The 25,124-nt window shown below is 40.5% G+C and overlaps 2 protein-coding genes across 3 annotated transcripts; one reads left to right on the forward strand and one right to left on the reverse strand.

The window, feature by feature from the left end:
• The first annotated feature begins 2,287 nt into the window (after positions 1-2,287).
• nek3 (NIMA related kinase 3) lies at positions 2,288-11,009 on the forward strand. Of its 2 annotated transcripts, XM_087851129.1 has the most exons (13): positions 2,288-2,610; positions 2,942-3,035; positions 3,148-3,245; positions 3,329-3,412; positions 5,056-5,123; positions 5,205-5,291; positions 7,396-7,450; positions 7,520-7,720; positions 7,926-8,040; positions 8,178-8,345; positions 8,433-8,552; positions 8,647-8,764; positions 8,982-11,009. In XM_087851129.1, the coding sequence occupies exons 1-13, from the start codon at positions 2,479-2,481 to the stop codon at positions 9,046-9,048; spliced, it is 1,407 nt and encodes a 468-aa protein (XP_087707255.1). In that variant the 5' UTR covers positions 2,288-2,478; the 3' UTR covers positions 9,049-11,009. The 2 variants fall into 2 exon arrangements, with proteins under 2 accessions (XP_087707255.1, XP_087707254.1); XM_087851128.1 differs by having other exon boundaries at positions 7,396-7,720.
• Positions 11,010-21,997: 10,988 nt separating this feature from the next.
• On the reverse strand, positions 21,998-24,441 carry lpar6a (lysophosphatidic acid receptor 6a). The gene has a single exon (XM_006796614.3). It carries the CDS (start codon positions 23,644-23,646, stop codon positions 22,591-22,593), a length of 1,056 nt encoding a protein of 351 aa, XP_006796677.1. The 5' UTR covers positions 23,647-24,441; the 3' UTR covers positions 21,998-22,590.
• Between the last annotated feature and the right edge of the window lie 683 nt (positions 24,442-25,124).

The following is a 25,124-nucleotide window of genomic DNA, read 5'->3' on the forward strand; positions in this document are numbered from 1 at the left end:
TGCAGCATAATCCAGAAGCTGTAAACAAACTGTTGGACCATAATTCGTAATTGTCTTTATTTTCCTCCTGAGGAGGATCAGCTATTTGCTAATAGGTGCAGCCAGAGCGATACCAAAGTGGGGGAAGCAAATCAGAAGGTAATGAAACAAATAATTTGTGGTTCTATGGTAAACGCAGCCATCTGACTCTGACGCATTTGGTTTACAAGAAGATGCTATTTGGGGGATTCTGCTGATCATTAAAGCACAGCAGAGGTGTGTGCTCAACTTTCAACTCCTGAGCTACAAACGACACTTTCTTTCCTTGCCCAATTTACACATTTACACACCACTTCATTCATTGCCATCTGATATGGAAGTTAATTAGCAGACTCTCACAAAGATGCTGGTGTGATGCTCTGTAGTCTGCTTTCAAAACGCTGTACTGGCAGGATCTTATATTTAGACTTTTATAGCTTATGTATATGAGTGTAAACAAGTAAAAATGATGGATTGAATTGTTTTTTTATAAAGAATCTGACATCTGGTGGACTATCTCACAACTAACAAGGTTAATTAGAAACATAGCTGGGTGTAAAAATAATACAGACCCCGAGTCTTTTAGAAGTAAAGCTGGGAGGGGGGTGCTTCACCAGCCTGTGAATTCAGCATAAGGAACAATGCAACAATGTGACTGTAATATTATCAAGTAGAAATGGAAAATGGCAAATCATTCCTTATCTGTGGCACATAATATCATTAAAGGATTAAGAGAATCTGAATAAAAAAATCTCTGCAGGCGAATGCCAAAAAAGCTCAAATAAATAAATAATAATAAAAATCTTCACAGCTTCATATCCTGAGGCAGCACTACACTGAAGACTGACAGCTGCGCAGTGGAAACGATCCAATATCTACTGTCAATATTAATTGTATTTGGAATTACTGCCTCAAAGCAAAGAAGGTCCTGGGTTTGAATCCATCTTGCTGGGGTCTTTCTGTCTGGACTTTGAATGTTTTCCTCTCGTCTGTGATTCTGGCTTCCTCCTACAGCTCAAACACATGCAAAGTGGAGAGGTCCCATTCAGCTTGCTACCACCTGGTACTGGGATGCAGTGACATAATGATAAATCACTATTGCCAAATGATTCCACCATTTTCAGCAACAGGTTTGCTTATTTCAGCAAGGCAATGCCAAATTACATTCTCCACATATAACAGCAGCATGTCTCTGTGGTGAAAGACTTCAAGTCTCAACTGGCCCGCCTGCAGTGTGATCATTTGATGTATAATGAAACAAAAAGATATGACACAAGCATGCCCTTGAACTGTTGAGAAACTGAAATAGTCTCCCGAGGAAGAATAGGAAGCGATTTCACTTTCAAAACTAGAACGCGACTGGCCACCGCAGCTCAGAGCCTTACTGCATGTTGTCAAAAGGAGGGATGATGTAACATAGTAGTAAACAGGCCCCTGTCCTCCCCCAAATACCTAACTACCTTCAAATAAGCTTTTTTGTTAAAATAAAAAAAAAAAAAAAAAAAGGGGGGGGGGGGGGGGCAAAGTCATGATTATTAACATTTACTGTGTGTTTTTGTAGTCATTTTTGTTGGTTGGTTGCCAGTTTTTTTGTATTGGATTTGCTAAAAAAAATGAAAAACAGGATCATTTATGGTGGACTTGCTTGCTTGAGGGGTTAAACTCAAAAACTTCAGTTACCTGATCAGAACTATTATATCAAACCAGTCGTTTCATTATGATGAATAGTGACAGTCCATTTCATTTCCATTAATTCATTGTGGACCTCTTCTTCCATGTCATTACCCTGCACGCGCACACATGTGTTTTACTTCAGCTTAATATGCTTGTGATTTACAAGTAAAGCTGTCTGGCTCACTATCAGTACCTAACTGGGTCCCAGCACTTTATTTGATTAATTAATTCATTTATATTTCCCTGGAAGTGTATATGATGTCGAGGAAACAAGTGTTGGTATTCAAAGAGTTATTATTACATGGCTGTTCAGCTATTAACATCACTTTTTATTAGTTAAAAATATTTTTACTCAAATACAAATATAATATAGAATTATAATACCATATAATACAACGTTAAGCAAATGCATAATGTAAAATTTAAAAAAACTACAGCTATATTTGTTACAATACTTTTACAATATCACTGCACGACATATGAAACTATTCATTCAGTCTGTTTTCGAGGTTGTGTTCTGCCATCTAGCGGTCACGCTGGGTAGCACAGTGGCGCCTCGCCCTACGTCATATAATAATAAGGAAGTAGTGGCCAGATTAACCGCACTAGTCTAGGTGGAGGTTATTTTGGGACCCTATTCTTCTGTATGTATTGTAAAAATTCCCTGTACGAACACACGCGGCTTAAAAAAAAGCAGTGATGTGAATTGTCGGCTCCATCGGCTCATCCCGCTGTAGCTAGTTATTTCCCCCCAGTGTGCTCTTTCTCTTTCCCTCTTTGCCTTTTATGTGGAGAAGATCGATGGAGAAATACTCACTTGTCAAAGTGATCGGTGAAGGCTCGTTTGGCCGGGCCGTGTTAGTGCGGTGTAAAAGCAGTCAGGAAAAATATGTGGTGAAGGAGATTCAGCTGCCAAAGGTATGTGCAAGGAAAGGAGGGAATGTCCTCACCTGTTTGAAGCAAACGGATCAGTCTGATTCAAATCTTCCCCCGAAACTGTGATGATTATAAAACATTCAAGTAAAATAAGACTTGTTGGAATTCCAGGCGTGATGTTGCAGCCTGGAGTCGGATATGGAAATTTTTATTTTATTTGAGTTTATTTTAGTTTTTTGCGCCTTGCTGATAACCTGCCAGATTGCTGCTTACACTGAGACATGGAAGCTGTTTGTTGTCAGCCTGCCTTTGTTTGTTTGTTTTGTTTCGCGCTGTATGGAATACAATCATGTTTGCATTTGCATTTTTATAGAATCAGTCCAAACTGGAGAATTCGAGGAGGGAAGCCATCCTGCTGTCCAGAATGAAACATCCTAATATTGTGGCTTTCAGGGAGGCATTCGAGGGTAATCGTACACACGAACAACACTCGCTTTAAAAGTCATTACAAACCTTTTATGAGCATACAGTTATGATTGTTTGGATTTCAAAATAGCAAGTGTGATTGTGTTTGTTTAGCTGATGAACTCCTGTGGATTGTTATGGAGTACTGCAGCGGAGGAGATCTGCTCCAGAGGATCAAGCAACAGAAGTCAAACCAGTTCAGTGTTGATAATGTATGTCCTGACTTCCTGCACTCATCATCACAATTACCCTTCCCTACTTGTGTTTCATTGGGTTTTTAAATTCTTTTTTTCAGATCTTGAAGTGGTTCGCTGAAATGTGCGCAGGTGCAAAGCATATCCATGATCAGCGAGTTCTGCACAGAGATCTGAAATCCAAGGTACAGTCACGTTTAGGTTTTCTAGCTTATGCATTTTACTTTGTCCAGGGTACAATAATGAATGTGTCTTCTGGTTCATTCAAGTCAAACCTTCCTTCAACATAGAGAGAAGTATCAGATTTCCTATGTTTGTTCTCTCAGTTCTCTCAGTCTGAACACTCATGTCACTCGGTAGCATTTACTGAACAAATTCAGCTCTGTAATTCCAGATTTCAGCTAAATTACATCTTAAAAAAAAGATATCCATGATCAGCATATTTTAGCCCAGTATGTAAAAAAATATGCAACAGACCTATAGACAGTGGCTGTGCTTAGGAGTCACTGCACCTAGTCCTCCGATTACCACTTGGACCACTGTTACCTTCACCCTTCTCATCTTCTTGAGCTCTTCTCTGACCCCGTGCTACTTCTCTAGCTTCTTGTGTTCCTTCTTCCTGATGTTACTGCCATTTTGTCCGTCTGTATCTGGAAGTCCCACAGGATCTTAGCTCGCTCTAGGGGGCGTGTCCGATTTTGACCTCGGAACTTCCAGGCCATATTCGGCACAGATGTTTCTGTACACTATGCCGGCCACTTGGATATGGCGTTCCATGTATGCCCTGCCTACTAGCATCTTGCATCCTGCTGTTATGTGCTGGATTGTCTCAGAGGCATCTTTACACAGCCTTAACCTGGCGTCTTGCCTGGTGTGATAGACCCCAGCCTCTATGGATCTTGTTCTCAGAGCTTGTTCCTGTGCTGCCATGATTAGTGCCTCTGTGCTGCTTTCAGTCCAGCTTTGTTCAGCCACTTGTAGGACTTCTGGATGTCAGCCACTTCCTCTATCTGCCTCTGGTACATACCGTGCAGAGGCCTATCCTTCCATGGTGGTTCCTCTTCTTCCTCCTTTTTCTTGGGTATTCACTGAGCACGCGGTGCTCATTTGTGGATGTTCATTGTCTCATCCTGGAATGTGGTACTGACACTCACCATTCCCGGGCCTCCTTCCTTCCGCTTAGCATACAGCCTCAGGGTGCTGGACTTAGGGTGAATCCTCCATGCATGGTGGGGAGCTTCCTGGTTTTGATGTCAGTGGCTTCTATCTTCTCCTTTGGCCAGGTTATTATCCCAGAAAGGTACCTGCTCACGAGCGGAGCGTAGGTGTTGATAGCCCGGATCTTGTTCTTACTGTTCAGCTGATTTCTCAGGACTTGCCTGACTCTTTGCGGGTACTTCATGGTTGCAGCTTTCCTAGCAGCCTCTTCATGGTTCCCATTTGCCTGTGGGATCCCCAGGTACTTCTAGCTGTCCTCTATGTCTGCAATGTTGCCATCTGGTAGTGTGATTCCCTCAATTCTGACTACTTTCCCTGTCTTTGTTACCATCCGAGTACACTTCTCCAACCTGAATGACATTCCAATGTCGTTGCTGTATATCCCGGTGGTGTGGATCGGTGAATTTCATGTCAGGCAAGCACAATTGAATCCAAATCGGAATCATTTTGCTTGGTTGCTTGGTTGTTATAAATGAACAAAAATGAAACTGCTGATCCAGATCAGAAACATTGCGACCCATCTATGTGATATAATCTCATTTTGCCATAATTGGCTGTACTTATATCTTGTGTCATGTTAAATCATCACTTATCTTTCATCCTCACCCAGAACATTTTCCTGACCGATAATGGGACAGTCAAGCTTGGAGACTTTGGCTCAGCCTGTATTTTGAACAGGTAAAGAACCTGATGCTGTTCAGCTTTTTAAAGTTAACGTTGAGTTTGTCTATTTTTAATTTGATTGTAAATTTGTTCCAGCTCGAAGGCTTACGCTCATGCATATGTTGGAACTCCGTATTATGTGGCACCAGAAATCTGGGACAATAAGCTGTACAACAATAAGAGGTATGCTACTGTGAGCTTTCGGCTGGATCCTCCGGTTTATATTAAACAATATAAAGATGAAATTATGTTTCTTCTCAATAGATCAGTGTCTATGCTTAGAAAATGTGTGTCATTGTAACAAGAAACGTTAAAAGCAGAAATGTAAATATACACTCACCAACCACTTCATTAGGTACAGCTTGCTATGACTGGGTTAGAACCCCTTTTACCCTCAGAACTGCTTTAATTCAATAGGAGGGTGGAAAGATTTCTCAAAGTTTTTGTCCATATTAACATGATAGCAACACAGTTGCTGCAGATTTGCCAACTGAACACCTGTGCTGCAAATCTCCTGCTCAGCATGCTGCTGAACAGGAGATTTGCATGTTTTCATGCCGCTTATGCCAGATTCAGATCATGCCATCCAAATGTGGCAGCAGAAATTGAGACTTGTGAGACCGCACGATGTATTCCTAATCTATGTTGTTCAATTTTGGTGTGAATTGTGGCCTTGGTTTCCTGTTTTTTTGCTGACAAGAGTGGCACTCGGTGTATTTATTCTCCTGCTGTGGCCCAGCATTTTCATGTTCAACATTTTGCACGTTCAGAGATCCTGTTCAGCATACTTTGGTTGTAGTAAGTGATTATTTGATTTACTGTCGCCTTCCTATCAGCTCAAAGCAGTCTGGCCATTCTCCTCTGACCTCTGGCATCAATAAGTCATTCTGACCCAAGGAAATTATGCTTGCTAGATATTTTCTCTTTTTTCTGACTATTCTCTGTAAACCCAGAGGTAGTTGTGTCAGAAAAATCCCAGCAGATCAGCATTTTTTAAAATATACAGACTAGTCTGTCTGGCGCTAACGTGCCACATTTACATTTAAATCTCCTTTCTTCCCCATTTTGATTCCCATTTTCAGCAGGTCGTCGTGTACCCACTAAAATAGCCGGTGAGTGTATGAATTGAATAAAATGTGCTACCAAGAGTTTCTGGGCATGTTTTCTACATGAATAAAATTTGTGAATACGGATTAACAGTAACTAGATCAATGAGAAAAGAAACAGGAACCTATGGTAGAATAGTCTACAGTTGTATGCAAAAATTGTTGGCAGTGCTGTCACTGCCCATACTAAATTTTTATTTGTTTGCCAACAAAAATGTTTTGAATCTCACAGAACCCTTTTTTTTTTTTTTATTCACAATATCAAAAAAACATGTAAAAATAATCTAAAGAAAACCTGAAAAATAAACTTTGTGCCATGACTGTACATACAAATAATACATCTGTTTAACCAACTGTGTGGTTTTTATTTTTAAAAAGTGACATGCAAGAACCAAATCTGGTCAAACTATGGTAACGGTAGAGCACCTGCAGAGTGTGTACATATTTGTGCTTATATGCAGAAATATGCGGAATTTCTGTATGTATGTATTATAGTTCATTGGAATGCCTACAGTAGTTATTGAAAATCTGTGAAATCTGCACTACAAAAATATCCAGAGATCTTAAAGGACTTGGATCACCAAGTGCTAGCCCTCGAGTGGCCCTCGAGTCTGCCGCTGCACATTTCATTCAGCCACACTTCATGTCGTTTTACGATAGAGCAGGGCAGAATGATACCAAGAGATCATCTCTTTTCAAACCCAACTCTTCTGCTCTTGCCATCATAGCCCACTGAACATTCCTAACACTGACGTATACAGCTAGCATCAAGCACTGTAACACCCACTTGAGTAATACATGAATAACAACTATAAACCAGAACAAAAAGTGACTGAATAAAATGAAGAAATAGCAACACAAAACACTGTCATCCTCTGTAGAGAGACAGTGCAAAGACTAACTAAAAGTTAAGTCATATTCTGGCTTCTTAAAGTGGGACTAAGTCATTAAAACTTTGAGAACCCCCGGCTTAGAGTCTCTCTGCAGGCTTTTTCCCCCCGACAGCATACATTTACATGTTATTTTCAGTCTCTGATTTAGTTTGAGTTCTCTGACTAAAGGGGCTCAGCAGTGATTGTGTAACTCATGCATGGGTTAACCAGTTCTCTCTGACTCTGCCAGTACATGATGAAATGTCTGGTGTGAATGAATAACCATTTCTCCCTTTGTGTGTTCTGCAGTGATGTGTGGTCTCTAGGCTGCGTCCTGTACGAGCTCTGCACCCTGCGACACCCGGTACTCCCTCCTCCACACTTCATGCACAGTGTGGTTTGTTGTGTCGTCACGCTTTTCTCCTGTGTCCAGTTCCAGGCATCCAGCTGGAAGAGTCTGATTCTTAAGGTGTGCCGGGGTGCATACCCTCCCCTCCCCAGTCATCTTCCTTATGAGTTGCAGTACTTGGTCAAGCAGATGTTCAAGACAAACCCAAAAGACAGACCGTCCCTGCACACCATCCTGACCTCTCACAGGGTTTCTAAACTCTTGCGTACACACCTGCCCTCCCAGGTAAAATCAGTATGTTGAACCTGATTTTAGGGCTGCACATTCATCACAGTCACTTGCTGTTTTGACCTAATGGTAGCATGAGAATTTAAACTCTTACGCAACTTTGCCAGCTGTGGTAATCCAATGTGGACCTTTTGTTTGTTCAGATGGCCGCAGAGCTCGTGCTGCGCATTTGATTCAGGGCGGTGTTTTGAATCTTTTACAGGCCTCAGAGAGGGAGGAGCAGGCGAGGCATACAGGTCGATGGAACAGAGAGGAGGGAAAGAATGTGGCTCGTCTTCTGGGAGAGAAGAGTTTAATAAAAACATCAACATCTGAAGGTGGAGTCAAAGCTAACAATGTTATGTTGAAGAAAATGATCTACTGTTGCGCTGCTGGCAGGGTTACATTACTGACTTTGTTCTCAAAACTGTATGGTTTGTCATCAAAATATGTCCTAAATAACCCTTTAAATCAGGTATGGACTTACCAAAAAGCTGCTTCGAAAGCAGAGACCCCGCCCCTCGAAAGCAGTGGTCTACTGAGCCATCAGACACCGTGCTGCAGGTGTTAGCTAATGCCAGTCTGGTTTCATCTGACAGCGTGACATCAACTGGCCGGACCTTCACTAGTTCTACTCATGAAGGTATGGTAGCAGCAGAATTTCATTTCCTGAAAGGTGCAAAAATAAGCGGTGGAGACTGAAATGCCAAACCAACGCATTCTGTTGCAGGGGAGCCAGAGGACAGCAGGCAGAGAAGACGATGGGAAAGGAATCCTCCTGAGAGGCTTCTGAGTCTGCTGGAGAAGGCTCAGCTGAGCAAAGCCTCCAGCACCTTCATAATAAACAGAGGTCTGCTGATCTGTGAGCAGACTCTTATCTCAATGTAAGCTGTAGATAGCCCAACTGAAATCTTTAATGCGTTCATCATTGTGGTGTTGTTCAGGTGAAGACCCTCTGTTGGGACCCCTCTCCCATCCTCAAGGTGATGACACGGACGGGCCCGAACAAGAGCTGGTTATAGACGAGGACCGACTGCAGCCACGCTCTGATGATGAAGACACGTAAGTAACCCTGACGTGTTGTTGTTTAATATCCCAGCATTAATGCAGAGCATATTAGATGATGTTGTACAGCAGTTGGACATAAAGGGAAATAGTTACAGCAGTGTTTTAATTGATTTTAATGTGAACAGGGTGAGAAAAAGACTGAAATGGGAAGGATACTGAATGAAAGTATAGTTCTTAAATTGTGTTGACTTTGTTGGTCCTCTCACTGCAGGGACTTTGAAGAGGAATCTCCATGTGACTGGATGGATGAAGCTGAGAAAATATTTTTGGAACACTAAGACCTTTTTTCCTTCTGAGCCTGTAAAAAAGGCAAGGTTAACTTTTAAATGCTGCAACAAGACACTAAAATTTTAACTGTGTGTTTTTTTTCAGCTTGCTGTCAGAAAACCTTGTGCACATAAAGACGTTTGGAAGTTTTGTGTGCTCTGTTTAATCAGTTGTCTTCGCCTCAGGTTAACAGTGATAAACATTCCTTGCAATTTGAGGCCACTGGGAAGCTTCTGTTTGGCTTGTTCGGAAAACAGGAAATATTAGAGTCAGAAAGGTTATGTCTCCATGCAGTCACACCAATTTGAGCCCGCCTGCACCTTTTGAAGTCTGTTTCTTTTGCAATATCAAAAGCAAACTAAACATCTTGTTGCTGTTATATGGCTTTTATTCTTGTGACTAAACAAACCACATATCTGGCATTTTCAGCTGCTTTGTTGTTTTTCATTTTCTAGTGAGTGCTTACAGGGCCCATCCTTCCTGCACTCTATTTGGTTTATGTACCACTAGGTGGAGTTGGAATCCCTTTGGGATCCCATTGCGTGGAATGGGAAAAGCTATCGTGTGGTTCAGATCAGGGTAATTAAAGTTTGGTAAGATAAACTAAAAACTAAAATTAGATGTGAAAAAATGTGTTTAGGTAACAAAATAAGATTTATGGGACTTATGGGAAAAGAAAAAAATAACTGAAATGGTTTTGTGAACTTGGAAGACTAACCAAAATAAAATAAAATATGGGAAAATATGTAGAAAATAGATTTAGTTTCAGACTTTGTTTGGTAAAATTTGTTATCAGTTCCCCTGATGAGGCTTTGATGGACTTGTTTATTGAGACTTTGTATTCTTATAAGATGTCTGTCAACTGCTTTCATAAAGTGTTTTTTTTTTTTTCAGTTCCCGTGCTGATTTTCCTCAGTTTACCTCTGACATATGCACTCCATACAATAATACTACTTATCTTAACACTGACCAAAAAAAAGAAGCAATTTTCCAACCAAACAAAACCCGAACTGAAACGAGCAAACCCACTCTGGATACTAAATCTAAACTGAAGTGAAAACAAAAAGTCAAAAATGAAATAAAAGTAAAAACTAATTAGAAAATACAAAATGATAATCATTGTTTCAGATGTGGTTAACCTAATTAGCAGTGGCAGTGAAATAAATCAGTGAGTCCCCATGCTGCATAAAGACGTTATAAATACAAAGGAGCAAGCGGAACATGTTACTGTATTTGGTTTGCCAAATGAGAAGCCTGACGGAATAGGACCAGACAATAGAACAGCCACATGTTTGGCTACAGACAGACTTAACCCAAGCCTTGCCCATTACAGTTTGGGCTGAGCAGAATAGGGATACTACAGCCCGTTGAGTCAACAAAACCATAATGATTCACCAACAGTCACACCAGAGCTGGATTATCCAGCTACTAAAGTTCTTTCAGTAACTTAGAACTCCTAGTGGCTGACATGAGCGCTCCGTGGTATCTTTTACCAGATATCTGCCCATGATGTGTTTCACTGAGGAAGCTCAACCCTTATCACGAGGGCACAATGAATCCCCTCTCCAGTGCTCACAGTTCATCCCCCCCTGCTTTTTAGAAATAGAAAAAAAAGCACCTCCATAGCATAGATGTCCATGTTTGGAAAAGATACATGTAATGTGATGTATCATAGCAGAGCTGCAACTTCATCATGGTCTGTGTCCTGCAGATAGAAGGGTCTCCCACCAGTGGCCATGATGAACCGGGAAGTGTCTTTATATATTGGTCTTATAAACTGAGGGGTTGGAGGTGTATGAATTTGTCTAAAAGAGTTTATACTGGCTGTTTGAACTTCTGCCACCTCTGAGAATTTAGGATTAACAGTAATAGCTATAAATATAATATAAGTATTTCCTTATGAACATCCAAAATTGAGCTTTGCTATAAGCAAACAAAACTTTCTTCAGTGGAAATAAAAAAAACCAGCCAGGCCAGGCCTCACACAGGGAAATAATAGCCCAGTTAGTCAAGTATGGACGTGGGGGAGCAATAATACAGGCATTCATGAGTGCTAAAGGTGTTGGATAGATCAGAGATTGCATCTTAAATCATGCCTTTGTGGATATTTTAAAATACACCTAAGAAGACTCCAAGTCTCCTGAAGATATAAAAAAATATCCAAGCCTGATTATGATCAAGTGCAAGCTGCCAATACCGCACAAGAGGTTTTAAGGAAGAAGAAAAAAGTGAAATTGGGCAAGTATCTTGCCTAACTTCCATATCAGATTATTATTATTCAGTATTTAAAAGAGGAAGGTAGAGTAACACAGGCCCCGAAGCAAGAAAGAATGTCTGGGGAAAAGGAGGAACAGCCTTCAAGAAATATGTGAAACACTGCAAAAGGATATAAACAATCCTGAAAAATGTTCAAGTTTGAACAATGAAAAGAGTACCTACTTTTGCAGCAACGAGATATGATTCTCTATACTGCAATGAATCACTTGTAAGTTACTGCAGTCCCTTTTTGCATGTCGTGTAAGTGTGTCCTCTACCTGCCGTATTCAAATGTCCTTATAAATTATTTCCTTTTTTAAAAGTTTCTTGCCAGTATTATTTTTTATAATATTAAAACAAAGATTGCATTTAAAACCAGAGTTTCAAAGAAATCTAAACAATAAAGCATTGTTTGTTTGCAAGTGCCAGGTATACCTGATTTGTCCACCTCATTTAACTACTGGTGCAAAAGGAAATGAACATGAACAGAGGTTTCCTCTTGCAGGAAGGACGTATGTGCTGTCTCCAACAGACATGTCTGCTGTATAAATGTGCCAACAAAAAAAAAAGAAATAAAAAAAGCTGTTTAAATAAATTGTTCAAAACTCCTGCACTTAAGATTGGGTTTGTGAGGTCATTGTAAAAATAGTGTGTCTGCTGCTGTGACTCAGCGGTTTGACTAAAACATACACCGAGAAGTGATTTCATATCGCTTTTGTAACCTGCCACCTTGGTGCAGTGTGTTTGTGAACATTTGGTGACACCTTTTTTGTTGAAGTATGATCAAAACCACAAGGCCCTAGTTTGTTCCTTGCACGCAAGCTGAGCACCGCATATGAAAACATCAGAAAACACTGAGGCGTGCATAGTGATGTAGCATTTCCTTGTTCTCATTCTAATGTACTCACTTTGAAACGTGCTGTTTCCGTTTTTTCATTATGTGCTCAGATGTGTAGTGAAGCTGCACTTCTAGCTATTGTTCAGGCCCTAATCTGAGTTCCCTCACCGATTTTCTTCCAGCTCATCCGCGTGACCTGATAGCAAACAATCCAGAAGCACGTATGTCTGTGTAGGTTGTCAATCATCCAGGTCATGGTCAAGAAAAGCGACTGGACTTCTTTAAGTTTCTTCAAGATATTTCAACTCTCATTTGAGAAGCTTCTTCAGTTCCAAGACCAAATCGTTGACCTGTTATTGATAATGTGCCTCATCACATGAGCCAAGGTGTGGGTCATTATACGCATTATCGTCCAGTACCACCCATTCTTATCAAATGATGCACAAAAGACCTTTCATTATGCCTGGTTGGGAGATTGTCCACACGTCGACCCTCAGCTGCTGTCATCACCCTTGATGAAAAATTGACTTCCTATCTGCAGCAGTCCCTTATTCCCCTTTTGTCTCCCTGTTTTTGTGGCCTCCTTTTTGAACACCCCCAGTTTCACTCAGGAAGAGCTGTGCAGATGCAAGATGACCCAGTGATCTCAGTCTGGCTACTGATGCTTAGAAAGGCATTTTCTAATAGATTCCTCTCTCAGTTTTCTTATTCAGAGCAAACTATCAGAGCAAAAACAATAATAATAATTTGCTGTTTTACTCTTTGTTTGTTTTATATAAATGTAGCAACGTTTCTGCGCTATAGCTGAGTTATTAGTGGACATTTGTAGCTTCAGTGCATAGCAGCAGACCATGAAACCTTCTGTCATGACTCACCCAGTAAAGAGGAGTATTGTTTATTCTTCATGGGGAGCCGCTCTTCCTGTTAATAACAAAGCACTTAGGCGCTGCAGTTGGGAGTCTCTTTGCAACTATAAATATGGAAGCTGTCATTGTTATGATTATTTCAAGCCCTTTGCAGTGACCCTCCATTGTCATTGCCAGTGTTTTGTAGTGATGTATCAGACAATATGAGACTGGCGTAGCCAAGCAGGGCTTTGTCATGGAACTGCACAATTCATCAGCTGCTCAAAGTAAAAAGGTCAAGAACAGTTAAATCTGGATCCCGGGTTATGTGAAGTGGGACACTGCTGGCTCCAGGCAGGTTGGAGAGTCATTTGTTGTTATAAATGCTGCTATTGTTCGTAGCTTAAACGCCTGTTGACTCCTGATGAGTTGGACCACCTTTAAGTAAGGTCATAGGCTCTGCTGTCTCCTCTCTCATCCTCTCATCAGCCACTGCTAGGCACATTTGTTCAACCGCTCTTAAATTCAAACATCTATACCAGCCAATCATATGGCAGAAGAACTGTAGGTTTAGGTGTGTAAACGTGGTTTAGATGACCAGCTGAAGTCGAAGCTAGCATCCGAATGAGCAAGGAAGGTTATTTAAATTATTTTGAATTTTCAGTTATTTGAATGTGGCATGGTTGCTGGTGCCAGACGGGCTGCTCTGAATATTTTAGAAAATGATGTGGTTTTCCAATTAGAGTTTGGAGAGAATGGTCCAAAATAAACACAAATATATATGCTACCTAAAAATATATAACACTTTTTTATTCTAAGTGCTTTTTCTCTAACATTCATACTCCAACAGATGCATCAGAGAGCAACTTGGTGTTAGTATCTTGCCTAGGGATATTTGGCATGCAAACTGAAGCAGCCAAGGATCAAACCACCAACCTCCCAGTTTGTAGATGACATGCTCTACTTCCTGAGCGAAAGATGACCATGTCCATCCATTTATGGATCACCACAGTGTGCCCATCTTCCGACGACTGCTTCCAGCACAGTCCGTGTCACAAAGCTCAGACCATCTCAAACTGGTTTGTTGAGGGCAAAAGATTGACCGACCCATTATGAGCAAGGTGTCCCTAATACTCACATATTTGCATGTTGCAATCATATATAATGTTTATTATGTGGCTGTTGTTTTGTGCACTGGTCTCCCTTGACAAAAAGAATGGTAAATGGTAAATGGCCTGCATTTGTATAGCGCTTTTCTAGTCCTTAAGGACCCCAAAGCGCTTTACACTACATTCAGTCATTCACCCATTCACACATGCATTCACACACTGGTGATGGCAAGCTACATTGTAGCCACAGCCACCCTGGGGCGCACTGACAGAGGCGAGGCTGCCGGACACAGGCACCACCGGGCCCTCTGACCACCACCACACTTCTGATATTGCTGAAACAGCACTGTTGAAAAAACATCTTCAACAACGCTCTTTTTTTTTCACCTCACTGACCTTAACGTGACACTTATGTTTTTGCATACTCTACATCTCTTGAATGAAGCAGCATGTATCACCCACTGCTTAGCCTATATCATGTGAATAACCAAATTGTGAAGATGATTCATTGTACACACCCACAGTGAAGAGGACCTCAGACCTATATGTTTGACACTGAATTAGATGAATGAGAAAAATACAAACATTTCTTCAGGCATAAAAAAACAACTGATTCTCGTAGATTCTCATACACTACTGCACTATAAAAAAGAATATTATACGAATTACTGAAACAACTAAGATACTCTCATTAATCATAGTGATAGAATCACTGTGATCAATGACGGATTTGAATCGTATTTGTGTTTTCTTCGTAGTTAAGTCTGCAATTCACAGGAATAGCTTAAAAAGGGAAAAAACTGAGCAGTAATTGCAGCATCATCAGCAAGATTGCAGCCTCTGGTATTTAGTGTTTTTGTTCATTTCATGAACTGCAAGGACACAAATCATACTGATTCAAATATCTTGTCCCAACAGTTCACAAGTCTTTACATGAAACATTAATAAAGCTTGAAGTTGAATCTGAAGTCAGAATGATTTCCATATAATGCTAGCTGGTGGTGACATAGACAGTTTTAGCTAAAACATCTTAAGCCTAGCTTATTCATCTGACTATAGGTAACAATTTTCATTAACCTTTAAATAAGCTTTGGGTTGGATTTCACATAAAAGTTTTGTTAGCTAAGAAAAACTAAAGTTGGTTTAATGTGTCAAACAGATCCATTCAAGTATGAAAGCAAGAGTACAGCAGTCCATACAACATATGAAGTGAAACATTCGTTGCTTTGATTGTGTCAATGTGTGTTATGTAAGTTTAGAATAGTGCAATCTCCAGCACAAATTGGTAAAGAAAGACAGTTAATGGCTAATCTCTTTTATCAGTCATGTAACTTTGGTGACACATTGCTTGAGTAGTGTTTGCATCAGAGCAGATGTTTTACAATAAGAATGTACTGTTCTGTGTGAGGATTTCCTTAAAAATAGTGTTTGAGATGCATAACAAGAATGCTTCAATGTTTCAGGTTTTCTTGTGTATTTCTTCAGTCTCCACCCATTTCCATAGACAATTTTACTTTATTCAAATGATATAAGCCAGCAATGAAGAAGCTAAAGAAAAACTCAGACTAGGCTACTCGTGCAGTGGAAATGTACAACAAGCAGAAATGATCGTGCGCATTATGATACTATTGTGACCGCTGGAATTATTTTCGTCTTATCTGTCTTTTAGCTGAGGTTAATTGTGTCTCATGTTTCTGAAGCAATGACAATAACCTCAGCAAGATCAATGAGCCTAATTTTCACAATCTGAAGTCAGAATATCTGTTGTCTCCGCAAGATCGCAGCTAAAAATGATGTGGAAGCTGTATTTTAAGCTTTCCATGCTAAATTCGATGAGGAACTTGAAATGTTTTTGTATGACAAATGAATCATTGCTAAAAATAATAATAATAATAATAAAATAAAATAATAACTCCAACACTTAAACAATAAACCTAACAGGATCTTACTAAGAACTGTAGCAATTCTTAGTAATTACATTTAGCAATTCAGTTCAGCTAAATGTGGAATTGAATAGGGATTTTCTGTGGCTCCAGCACACTAAATTCTGCTGAGGAAGAGAGGGAAGGTATTGTGTGCTCTGAGAGACTCTGGGGAAATTCCTTATGTGGAACACGGTGACCTCAAAGCTGACCTGTCAGTGTCAGCTTTTATGTGTGGATGTACTAGGGAATGAGCTATAGGGATGTGTTTCGAGAATGCCTACTGAGGTATTTGCAGGGCTATTGATAATAGTAGTGTCATGTGCGTAATGGAACTAAGGTGTAAAAGTTCATGGTGGATTTCAGGTCAGTATAATTTTTGCAGATCATCTCCTTTTTGCAGCTCTGTTTAGAATTTTGAGTCCTCTCATGGACTGAACCACATAGCAAAATTGGTATGGCCCAGATCTGGCCCACACAATGTGCTTACTAATGGCCCACATACTGCAAAGAATGTGGGCCCTTTAGTGGCCCAGATCTGGTTTGTCAGAGGTGGCCCACACATGGGCCAGCACAAGGGCAGTTGCAGACACACTGGTGGTCCTGTACTGGCCCATGTGTGGACTACCTCTGGCAAACCAGATCTGGGCCACCAAAGGGCCGTCATTCTTTGCGGTATGTGGGCCATGTGTAAGTTGTGTGCAGCCACGGGCCAGTTGCAGACACACTGGTGGCCCTGTGCTGGCCCAGAGCAGTTTCAGCTCTGGACCCAGATGTCAGCCTAGTTTGTACCTTAATCAAGTCATGTAATAACAACATGTGTTGGAACATAATAGTGCAAAAGAAACATGACGAAACTCTGTTCAGACAGTGAATGGATGAATTCTTATATAGCGCTTTTTTACTCTCCCGGATTAGTCAAAGTGCTCTATATAACATGCCATATTCACCCAATCACACACTTTCTCTAAACTGAGTGCTTCCTAACTACGTTCATACACATTCACACTCTTGACATGCAGACTGGAGCAGCATTTGAAACGCTGGCTACCATATCACTATAGTATTGCAACATGGCATTTGGGTCTTCTAACTAAAATAAGAAAATAGGAACATAAATAGTGCCATCATTGTCAGACCTGGCCCACGTCTGGTTGACATACACCCTGCCATGACACAAGTCAGTCAGCAGTGCCAGCTTGATGCCGGATTCAGGCCAGACCTGTTTTCTATGAGCCTGGGTCACATAAACCAAACCACAAAACATTTATTTTTTAAAAAGCTCACACATATTAGGACATTCACACCAGTGATGAGCACATGCAATCGTCTTACCACAGCTGTTAGTATATAGCAGGGCTCTCAATTTGTATAAATAGTTATAGTACAAACTTATGAAAAAAAAAAGTAACCATATGCTCCTTAAAAAAATGTTCCAAACTAAATAAACTTGTTACTACAAAAAGCTAAATAAACTAATATATGTTCAATCTATAGAATGTACTATGAAATTCAATAATGTGATGATAAGTATACATACAGAAGATTAAAGGAAATGAAAGATGCACATGATGAACGAATGACATCACCCACAGGTTTGTGGGCTGTTTTTTTTTTAACTTAGACTTCCAGTTTTGCAATGAGAGTACAGTGTGCCAAGTTTGCAAGCTGATTAGTAAGTTACATCCATAGAACACATGGATGCACGGCACAGATGCGCTCCAGATACCTGCTAATTAGTGCCAATAACTCTAATGAATTAGCTGAGGTGAAGCCTAGCAGACAGCTAAATACCTAGTTGGCGTGCACCTGTCGCTTAGCAGGCCACCTGAATAATGAAAATTTGTTTTATGTCTGCTCTAAATTTGGGCATATGTGCTGTCACTCATTGTGGAGCCTTCCTCAAATAGTAGGCTGAGGAACTAAAGTTTCTTGTACGTGATTGCTTGCTTTATTTGTGAACCGCAGAGGTTGCTTCACTTCACTGACAGAATTTAAAAGGACAGAGCTACTATTATTTTTTAAAATTTTAATGCTGTAGGAAAACTTTGCTTTTTCTAACAGAAAATTATAGTTTGCAACAGTTAAAAAAAAAAAAAGGATTCAATAGCGACATGAAATCATTTTGAATGTCCTTAAGTGCACATTATTATTTGCTATATGGGCACTTTAAAAGTACATACAGTCTTGTGTGTGGCATGGCCCAGTGACCTTTACTTTCTCCCACAAGATAGTCAGTTGCAACAGTAAGCAGCTTCCTTTGGTTAGAAGCTGTAGGTGGGGATTAATGCCTTTACACTGACTGATCAGACATTGCCCGTGCCCCCAGAAGTCACCAGGGGAAGGTCTTCCAGCAAAGGAAACCCAAACTTATCCCATCAAGCAGAACACACCCAGTGTTAATGTCTTGTTTATCATTCTCCAAGAGACTGTAACTCCATGTTAGATCAGGCTTAAGACACAAAGGCTGAAAATTGAATGTTTTGTTACAGCTTACATGTATGTGCACTGTATGCATGGGAAAGGGACAAACTTTACTGAGCTTTAGTGGCAGTAGGGTGTGTCCAAGGTATTAATCTGTCAGTCCAAACTATGAAATACTTGATTGTCACCAACCAGTCTAAGCAAGTGATTTAATGTTTACAGGAATTTCCTGGTGATTTTGCAAGGATTTTGTCAGAATGGTAACCCTTCCCAAAAATGTCTCTTGTCATGCTGGGACTTGCTTCTGGTCTTACAGGAAATTGAACTGTGGCTTCATTTCTAATGTATTTCAACATTTTTTTAAGGGACCATCACACTTCCACCAGCATCCTCCCACACATAGAAACAAAAAAGTAAACAAATGCAGTAACATAATTTACTAACCCTTTCGTATTCTCCCAAACCTCCTGGCATGGTTTTCCCAGTTTGAGCAATAGAGTTTTGTTGTCCATGAATCATCTTGCATCAGGGTTTCTGCCACCTGTACTAATTCAAAACAAGCTGCAACAGGCTGTATTCATTCCTAGAGGAAGACTCATGCAGTCAGACAAGAACAGGGATGTGACTTGTGCGCACGCTTTCAGTTAAATCCAGTCGAATTGCCTCTATTTAATTTCCTGCCTTCATTGCTGAAATATACGGGAGACCAGAATTAACTTTCCTCCCCTAATGAGCCGAATGCTATTTGTGCTGCATGTTTTGCTAGACACCATGGTACCCTGACGAAGGGAGTGTTTTATCAACATGCTGGTCATGCTTTGTTTCATTTCCAAGACGTTACTGCCAAGACATTATTCAACCAAAAGCTGATTTGGACACAGAACTCCTCCGAGGGTTGATAACGCTTGTTTATAGTCCAAGGTGACAAGAGAGTGAAGGAAGATAATTTCTGTCTGGTTATTTAGCCTGCCTGCCTGCCTCCCTGCACACACTGTACTCATTCCACATTTGGTTATTAGTTAAGTGCTGCTTCTGATTTTAGATAAGTGAGTGAAGTTCTTGTGTAGCTATGAGTAACATTCTTTTTTTCAAACCACATCCTGGCAACTCATTAGCTAAAACTTTGCTTTTATTACCGTCTCCTTCCCAGGCAGGAAAAATGCCTTGAAGACAAGTAGCCTGGTGCCCACCCCACTTTCTCTTATAATGATGATAATGACAATTTTCCAAGGAAAAAAGCAAACCAAGATGAACTTGAAAATATAAAATATGATATGTATGGTATATGAAGCTGATTCAGAGAGAATTGTGGGAAACTGGAGTAGATACAACAGGCAGTGTCCATATCACGACAGCGACTTCCTTTTTAAATGTTTCCTGTAAGACATGCAGGGGGGAAAACGGCTGATGATCCTCAACAGAGACCCTCTTTCCTCACATCCATTTAGTCACTGTCATGTGACAACTTCACCCAAATCTCATTGCAACCCCACCCAAAAAGCACACACACACGCACACATACACACAGTGAAGCCTCTGTAGGTGTCCGAGCAGAAATGACTCTCAAAACAGACTGAGAGAACATCAACACAACCCCTTCGGGGGATTATTTTAAAAACAGTTGGATTTCTCACATGGGAATATGAACCTAAAGCTAAAGTGTAGATCCAGACTTGTTTTTGTCTCTACTAAGACTTGCAGTTTGACATTAACTGTAATGACCCTGATGCAGGCAGTACAACAGCCCAAACATTGTTGCTGTTTTGTATGACCTTGGATGATACCACCAATCCTAAATTACTTGTTTACATTATGATATCTCTACGTTATGGTAAATGCGAAAACTTGTCAAACTTTCTTTGCATGTTACAGTCTAAGACGCAGTGGTACTGCTATTAATGCATTATCTTTGCATCAATGGCATAAGAAACTCTCACAGGTCACACTGCAGTATGCTTTGATGAATGCTCCCATGCAAAATTACCAGAGCAATGCTGAACAGTTTGTATGTGTTGACAAGCAGTGCCGTGTCTGTGTTTTCTCATCCTGCAGCCTGCTGGGAAGGAGAGGTCAAGCTGATTAGATAACTGCTGTGGAGAGGATCCTGCTGGGATCATGTGAGGGGTTTAATCCCTGACACAGTGACTTTGCACCGGCGTTTGACTTCTTTTTTCTTTTACACAACCCATGAGATTAAGCAGCATGCTTAGAAATTTTCAATAAAATGGCAAGTTGCATCAGTCACTGATACAGAAAGACAAAGGTGTGAAGCAATGTGCATAATGTATGCTTATAAAAATATGTGAGGTTTAAATCAGCTTTAAATGTGTGACTTCCTGTATGGCTTCCTACATCACCGTTCTATCTGTGCTGACCTTTGCTTTGTCTATCGAGTGCTGTGAAAACCTGATGGTTAGAGTGCATTAGCTAATTACACAACCTTATACAGTCACGCATAGTGACAGATCCGTAACGTGCCGTTGTGGTTTTTTGACTGTTAAAATGTTGCTCAGTAAGCATGTGGTCATGTGTTCATGATGACGGCCTTCTGCGTAGATACTTGTTTGTCTTCATAACATCCCAGGTTTTTAATCCTGGCCTTGACTCAGTCACATGGCCTCAAAAGCAGAGATGGGGTATGGGGCGTATAAATAAAGTGCAGTCGACTGACCTTCGAATTCAGGCTATGTCAATAAAGTTAGGGGGCTGTGTGCTGGCTGTTCTCACATGCTGTGCGTGCTCCTCGCTCATGTCTTATCATGGGTGCAGTTGTTCACAGCAAGCGTGAGCATGTGTGAAAAATATTTCACAGGCTTTGTATTTACACAAATGTGTGAGCGATTATTTGTTATGCTGCCTGGCTGGTAGAAATGTAATCTCATGTTGAACAAAGACATCCTGATTCACTGTACAAATTGCACGATTCTGTGGCAGACCTCTGGGTTGTATTATAGTCACTTTGTGCCCTTGTACATGAGGAAAACAAAATGTTCCAAGATGATAAAATGTAATCTCTATTTAACTTTAAAAAAAAAAAAAAAAAGCCTAAATGGCATTCGTTGAACCCCTGTTGATCCTCTTACAGTGTTTAAACATTGATCATTATGGCACACACAAGCTTTGATGTTCTTAATGCTTCTTGATACAACATTTCCTTGTATTTCTTTTACAAGTTGTTTGGTGACCAATTTTAAAGAGTATGTTTTTGTCAGTTAGCAACAAAAACACTTCTTCTTTTTCCCGATCTCCAAAAGACTTTCTACTTCCACAATTGTACAACCTCTTTGCGTGCAAGACTAATCCTCGAAACATTTTTAGCAACAAGACAGTCAAAGGTTTTGTTCTGTTTTGCTTGGTGCAGGATGCTACAACAGTTTTTAACTTTGCAGTCACCACTGGAACTGGAACTGGAAGTCCGATGTCACGACAGTTAAATGCAAATAAGCGTGTAATGTGCCAGTAACATATTTGTATATTCCTGAGCTGCCACGTTTAACAAACCACAGACATTTCAGCATTAAGAGCATGTTGTTCATTCAAATGGCAAAAAGTTTCAGATGCAATCATTTGTTTTAGGTATTACATAACTTTTATTCATTGCTGTGAGTGCAGCATGAGGAACTCAGTCAGTGCATTTATGGTCATTAAAGACATCGAGTCCAAACATGAAATACCAGCCAAACACATCAGGGCGCTTATGTGATCTATCTGTACATTTAAAAAAAAAAAGCCCTGCACATTTATAGCTTGATATACCTTTATGTTAATTAAATAGATAACAGTCTAAAGTTAGCACCACAACTTACCACGGAAATGTACAAACGCACAAGCATATGAAGCAGTCAGTTTCATAACTGTCCTGCTGTTCAGTGATCACTTTCCCTTAAACGTCATAGACAACTTTAATTGTGCTTTACATAATTACATTTCACTCCACAGGAAATGAAAATTAGAAAGTAGTAACATTAAAACCACAGTTGTGAAAAAGTTCATATGTTAATACTGCAAAACAGAGGCTGTGAAGACCAGATCCGGACATTTGCCCTGAGACTAAAACAGATAAAGCGCTTAACGAAACAAAAAAACAACAAAAAATCAGATCTGTCTATTTTTTAAATGGATGGATGAGTTTTATCTTCTGGACGTAGCGACCCCATTGTCACACTGAAGACTCACCGTGAAAGACTTTAGCTTTTAGATGACTCAGACTACACTGCAGATTGGTGGTGGATTCTGAGTGCAGAGCCTCAGAGAACTTGCTGTCATATTTACAAGTGGTCTGAGACTTCCTCTTGAAGCTATTCTGAATGGTCTCTGAGGTGAAGTAATAAACAATGGGATCAAAGCAGCAGTTGGATACAGCAATGCAGAGGGCTACTGGATAGATGGTTCGAACCACCGACTCCTCATAACAGCCTCCTAAAATTTTAGTGCGGACTAGAGCATAGAAAACCAGGTTTACATTGTAGGGGATGAAACAAAAACAGAAAATAGTAAGGTGCACGATTATCATACGCAGGATCTTTTTCTTGTTCATGTTCCCACCACGGCTGATAGTTTGGGGACGGCGCAGAGTCTGTAACACCATGATGGAGCAACATACGTTGAGTAGCAAGGGGATGAGGAAGCCTACTGTCTCTATGAAAATCACCACTTTAGAGAGGGATGATTTCCACTGCTTGGATGAGAAATTCTCAAAGCAGTAAGTGGCATTTCCTTTTTCCTTTGAGGTGGTATCCAACAAGAATCCTGTGGGGATACTGCCTGAAAGCACCAGCACCCATACACCAACACATACTATTTTAGCATTGCGCTTGGTCCTGAGCGTCCTTGAGCGAAAGGGGTGCACGATGGCCAAAAACCTGTCCACGCTAATGCAAGTGAGGAAGAGAATACTGCCGTACATGTTGGTGTAGAAAAGTGACACAGACAATTTACAGAGAATCCCTCCAAAAGGCCAGTTCTGGTTGATGAAATAGAAGACCCGTAGCGGCAGGGTGAAGACAAACAGAAGGTCAGACAACACCAAGTTCATCATGTAGGTTGTGGTCTCATTCCTCATTTTCAGAGAGCAGGAGAATATATAGATGGCCACAACGTTGGTGATAAGTCCAACAACAAATACAATGCTGAAGACGGTACTGTATAGTGGATATTTGAACCCATCATTCTTGATGCATGAGTTGGATATTGAAGAGTTGTTGTACATTATCATTATCAATTTTAAGATTGCAGGGATGGGAAGTGTTTGTTATGCAATAGCTCTTCAGGGAAAGGTATTTCCAGCACGATCAACTGACCATGAATGAATTATGAAGAAGAGAAGAGTTCAGTACTGAGAGATACTCAGTCCATTAGAGCAACTTTTTGTTGTTGTTGTTCAACACGGCGGTGCATATTGCTGCATGTTTCCCTCCCTTTTCTGGATGTTATTTCGGGGGTTACCTCAGTTGAAAAGACCCCTCCCAGAGGACAGAGATCCAGGCTGGAGCGTCTTCCCCTCCCCCTGCCCTGTCTCTCGGCCAGACTGCACCCCACAAGTTAGAGGGTTAGCTTTACTTACTCAGATAAATCAGTCACATGAATGTGCCACCTTTTCGCTCTCAAGGTCCCAAATAATCACGAGCTGCTCAATCCACAAAGAGAGAAACGGGAAATCCACATTCAGGTCCATTAGAGAAGTGACCTCATGGCAGGATTCTTGTTCTTTGTCAAAACCCAGCCTTGTGGTTTTGTTCTTCTCAGCTCCGAATCAGTGAAGTCGTCATAAGCTTTCCATCTCCCACATGGTCATGACCACAAATGACCATGGTTCTTTCCAAGCGTAGCTCTCAGCGTGACAATTCAAAGTGTTTTTGTCTTCTGTCTGTTACTCAGTTTCTCTTTTCTTTCCCTTTGTTTTACTAACCTAGTTGCTCAACCAGTATCTCTCTCACTCCTCTTCATACAGCCTCGGGGTCTTTTGCTCACCACTCATCACACCACTCAGGCTCGACTACTCCTTTGTACCCGGCAGTTTTTTGCAGTTTGGGTAGAAGAGAGAGAAGCTGTAGTAACTCCTCCCACTGCCTCTGGACCTCCTACTCCTTTGTCTGCTTTTACAGTCAACCACATAAACAGAAGTGCATCGAGAGGAAACTTAATTTAAAAAATGAGCTCATAGTTACTCTAAAATACTATCACAGAGTTTGAAACACAGATCACTGAAATACATTTAAAAGAAAAGGTTCAAGTTTTTCTCTTGACCCGTTTTTCAGTAAAATTTTAAGCTTGTAATTGCTAAATATTTGTTTTTGTAAAAGCACATAAAATTTTCATCTATTCAGACAAGAAAAATAGGTCAAATATTTGCTTTCTACAAATGGGTTACATGTTTGGATAATAAAATATATCACGCTGTACAACATAGGCTACAACATGTCTACAGCTAAAAATACTGCACTTCACCTCCTCTCATCACTACCTACTTTGAAATTGAGTTGGGAAGTTGGAAACACTTTTTTTTTTAGCTTAATAAGTGCTATTACTTTTGTTATTGTAACACTTTACTGCTAATATACTTTTTCATTTTAAAAAAGCTTGATTTTATTATTTTTTCCCCTCGTTAGGCCAAAAGTGCCTGAGAAGTTCTCTGAAACCCCACAGGGTCTCCACTCATCTGTCAGAAAGTATGGGAAAATTCAGCTGTCTTCT

The sequence above is a fragment of the Neolamprologus brichardi genome, chromosome 14, assembly GCF_056152115.1.
Source record: "Neolamprologus brichardi isolate AB-2024 chromosome 14, ASM5615211v1, whole genome shotgun sequence".
Lineage (NCBI taxonomy): Eukaryota > Metazoa > Chordata > Actinopteri > Cichliformes > Cichlidae > Neolamprologus > Neolamprologus brichardi.

Bases quoted from the DNA above. Each gene is read 5' to 3' on its own strand.
- nek3 (XM_087851128.1), top strand. From the start codon at position 2,479: ATGTGGAGAAGATCGATGGAGAAATACTCACTTGTCAAAGTGATCGGT. The intron at 8,041-8,177 runs GTGGAGTCAAAG...CCTTTAAATCAG, and splicing joins AAAAACATCAACATCTGAAG to GTATGGACTTACCAAAAAGC. The intron at 8,346-8,432 runs GTATGGTAGCAG...ATTCTGTTGCAG, and splicing joins CACTAGTTCTACTCATGAAG to GGGAGCCAGAGGACAGCAGG.
- lpar6a (XM_006796614.3), bottom strand. From the start codon at position 23,646: ATGATAATGTACAACAACTCTTCAATATCCAACTCATGCATCAAGAAT.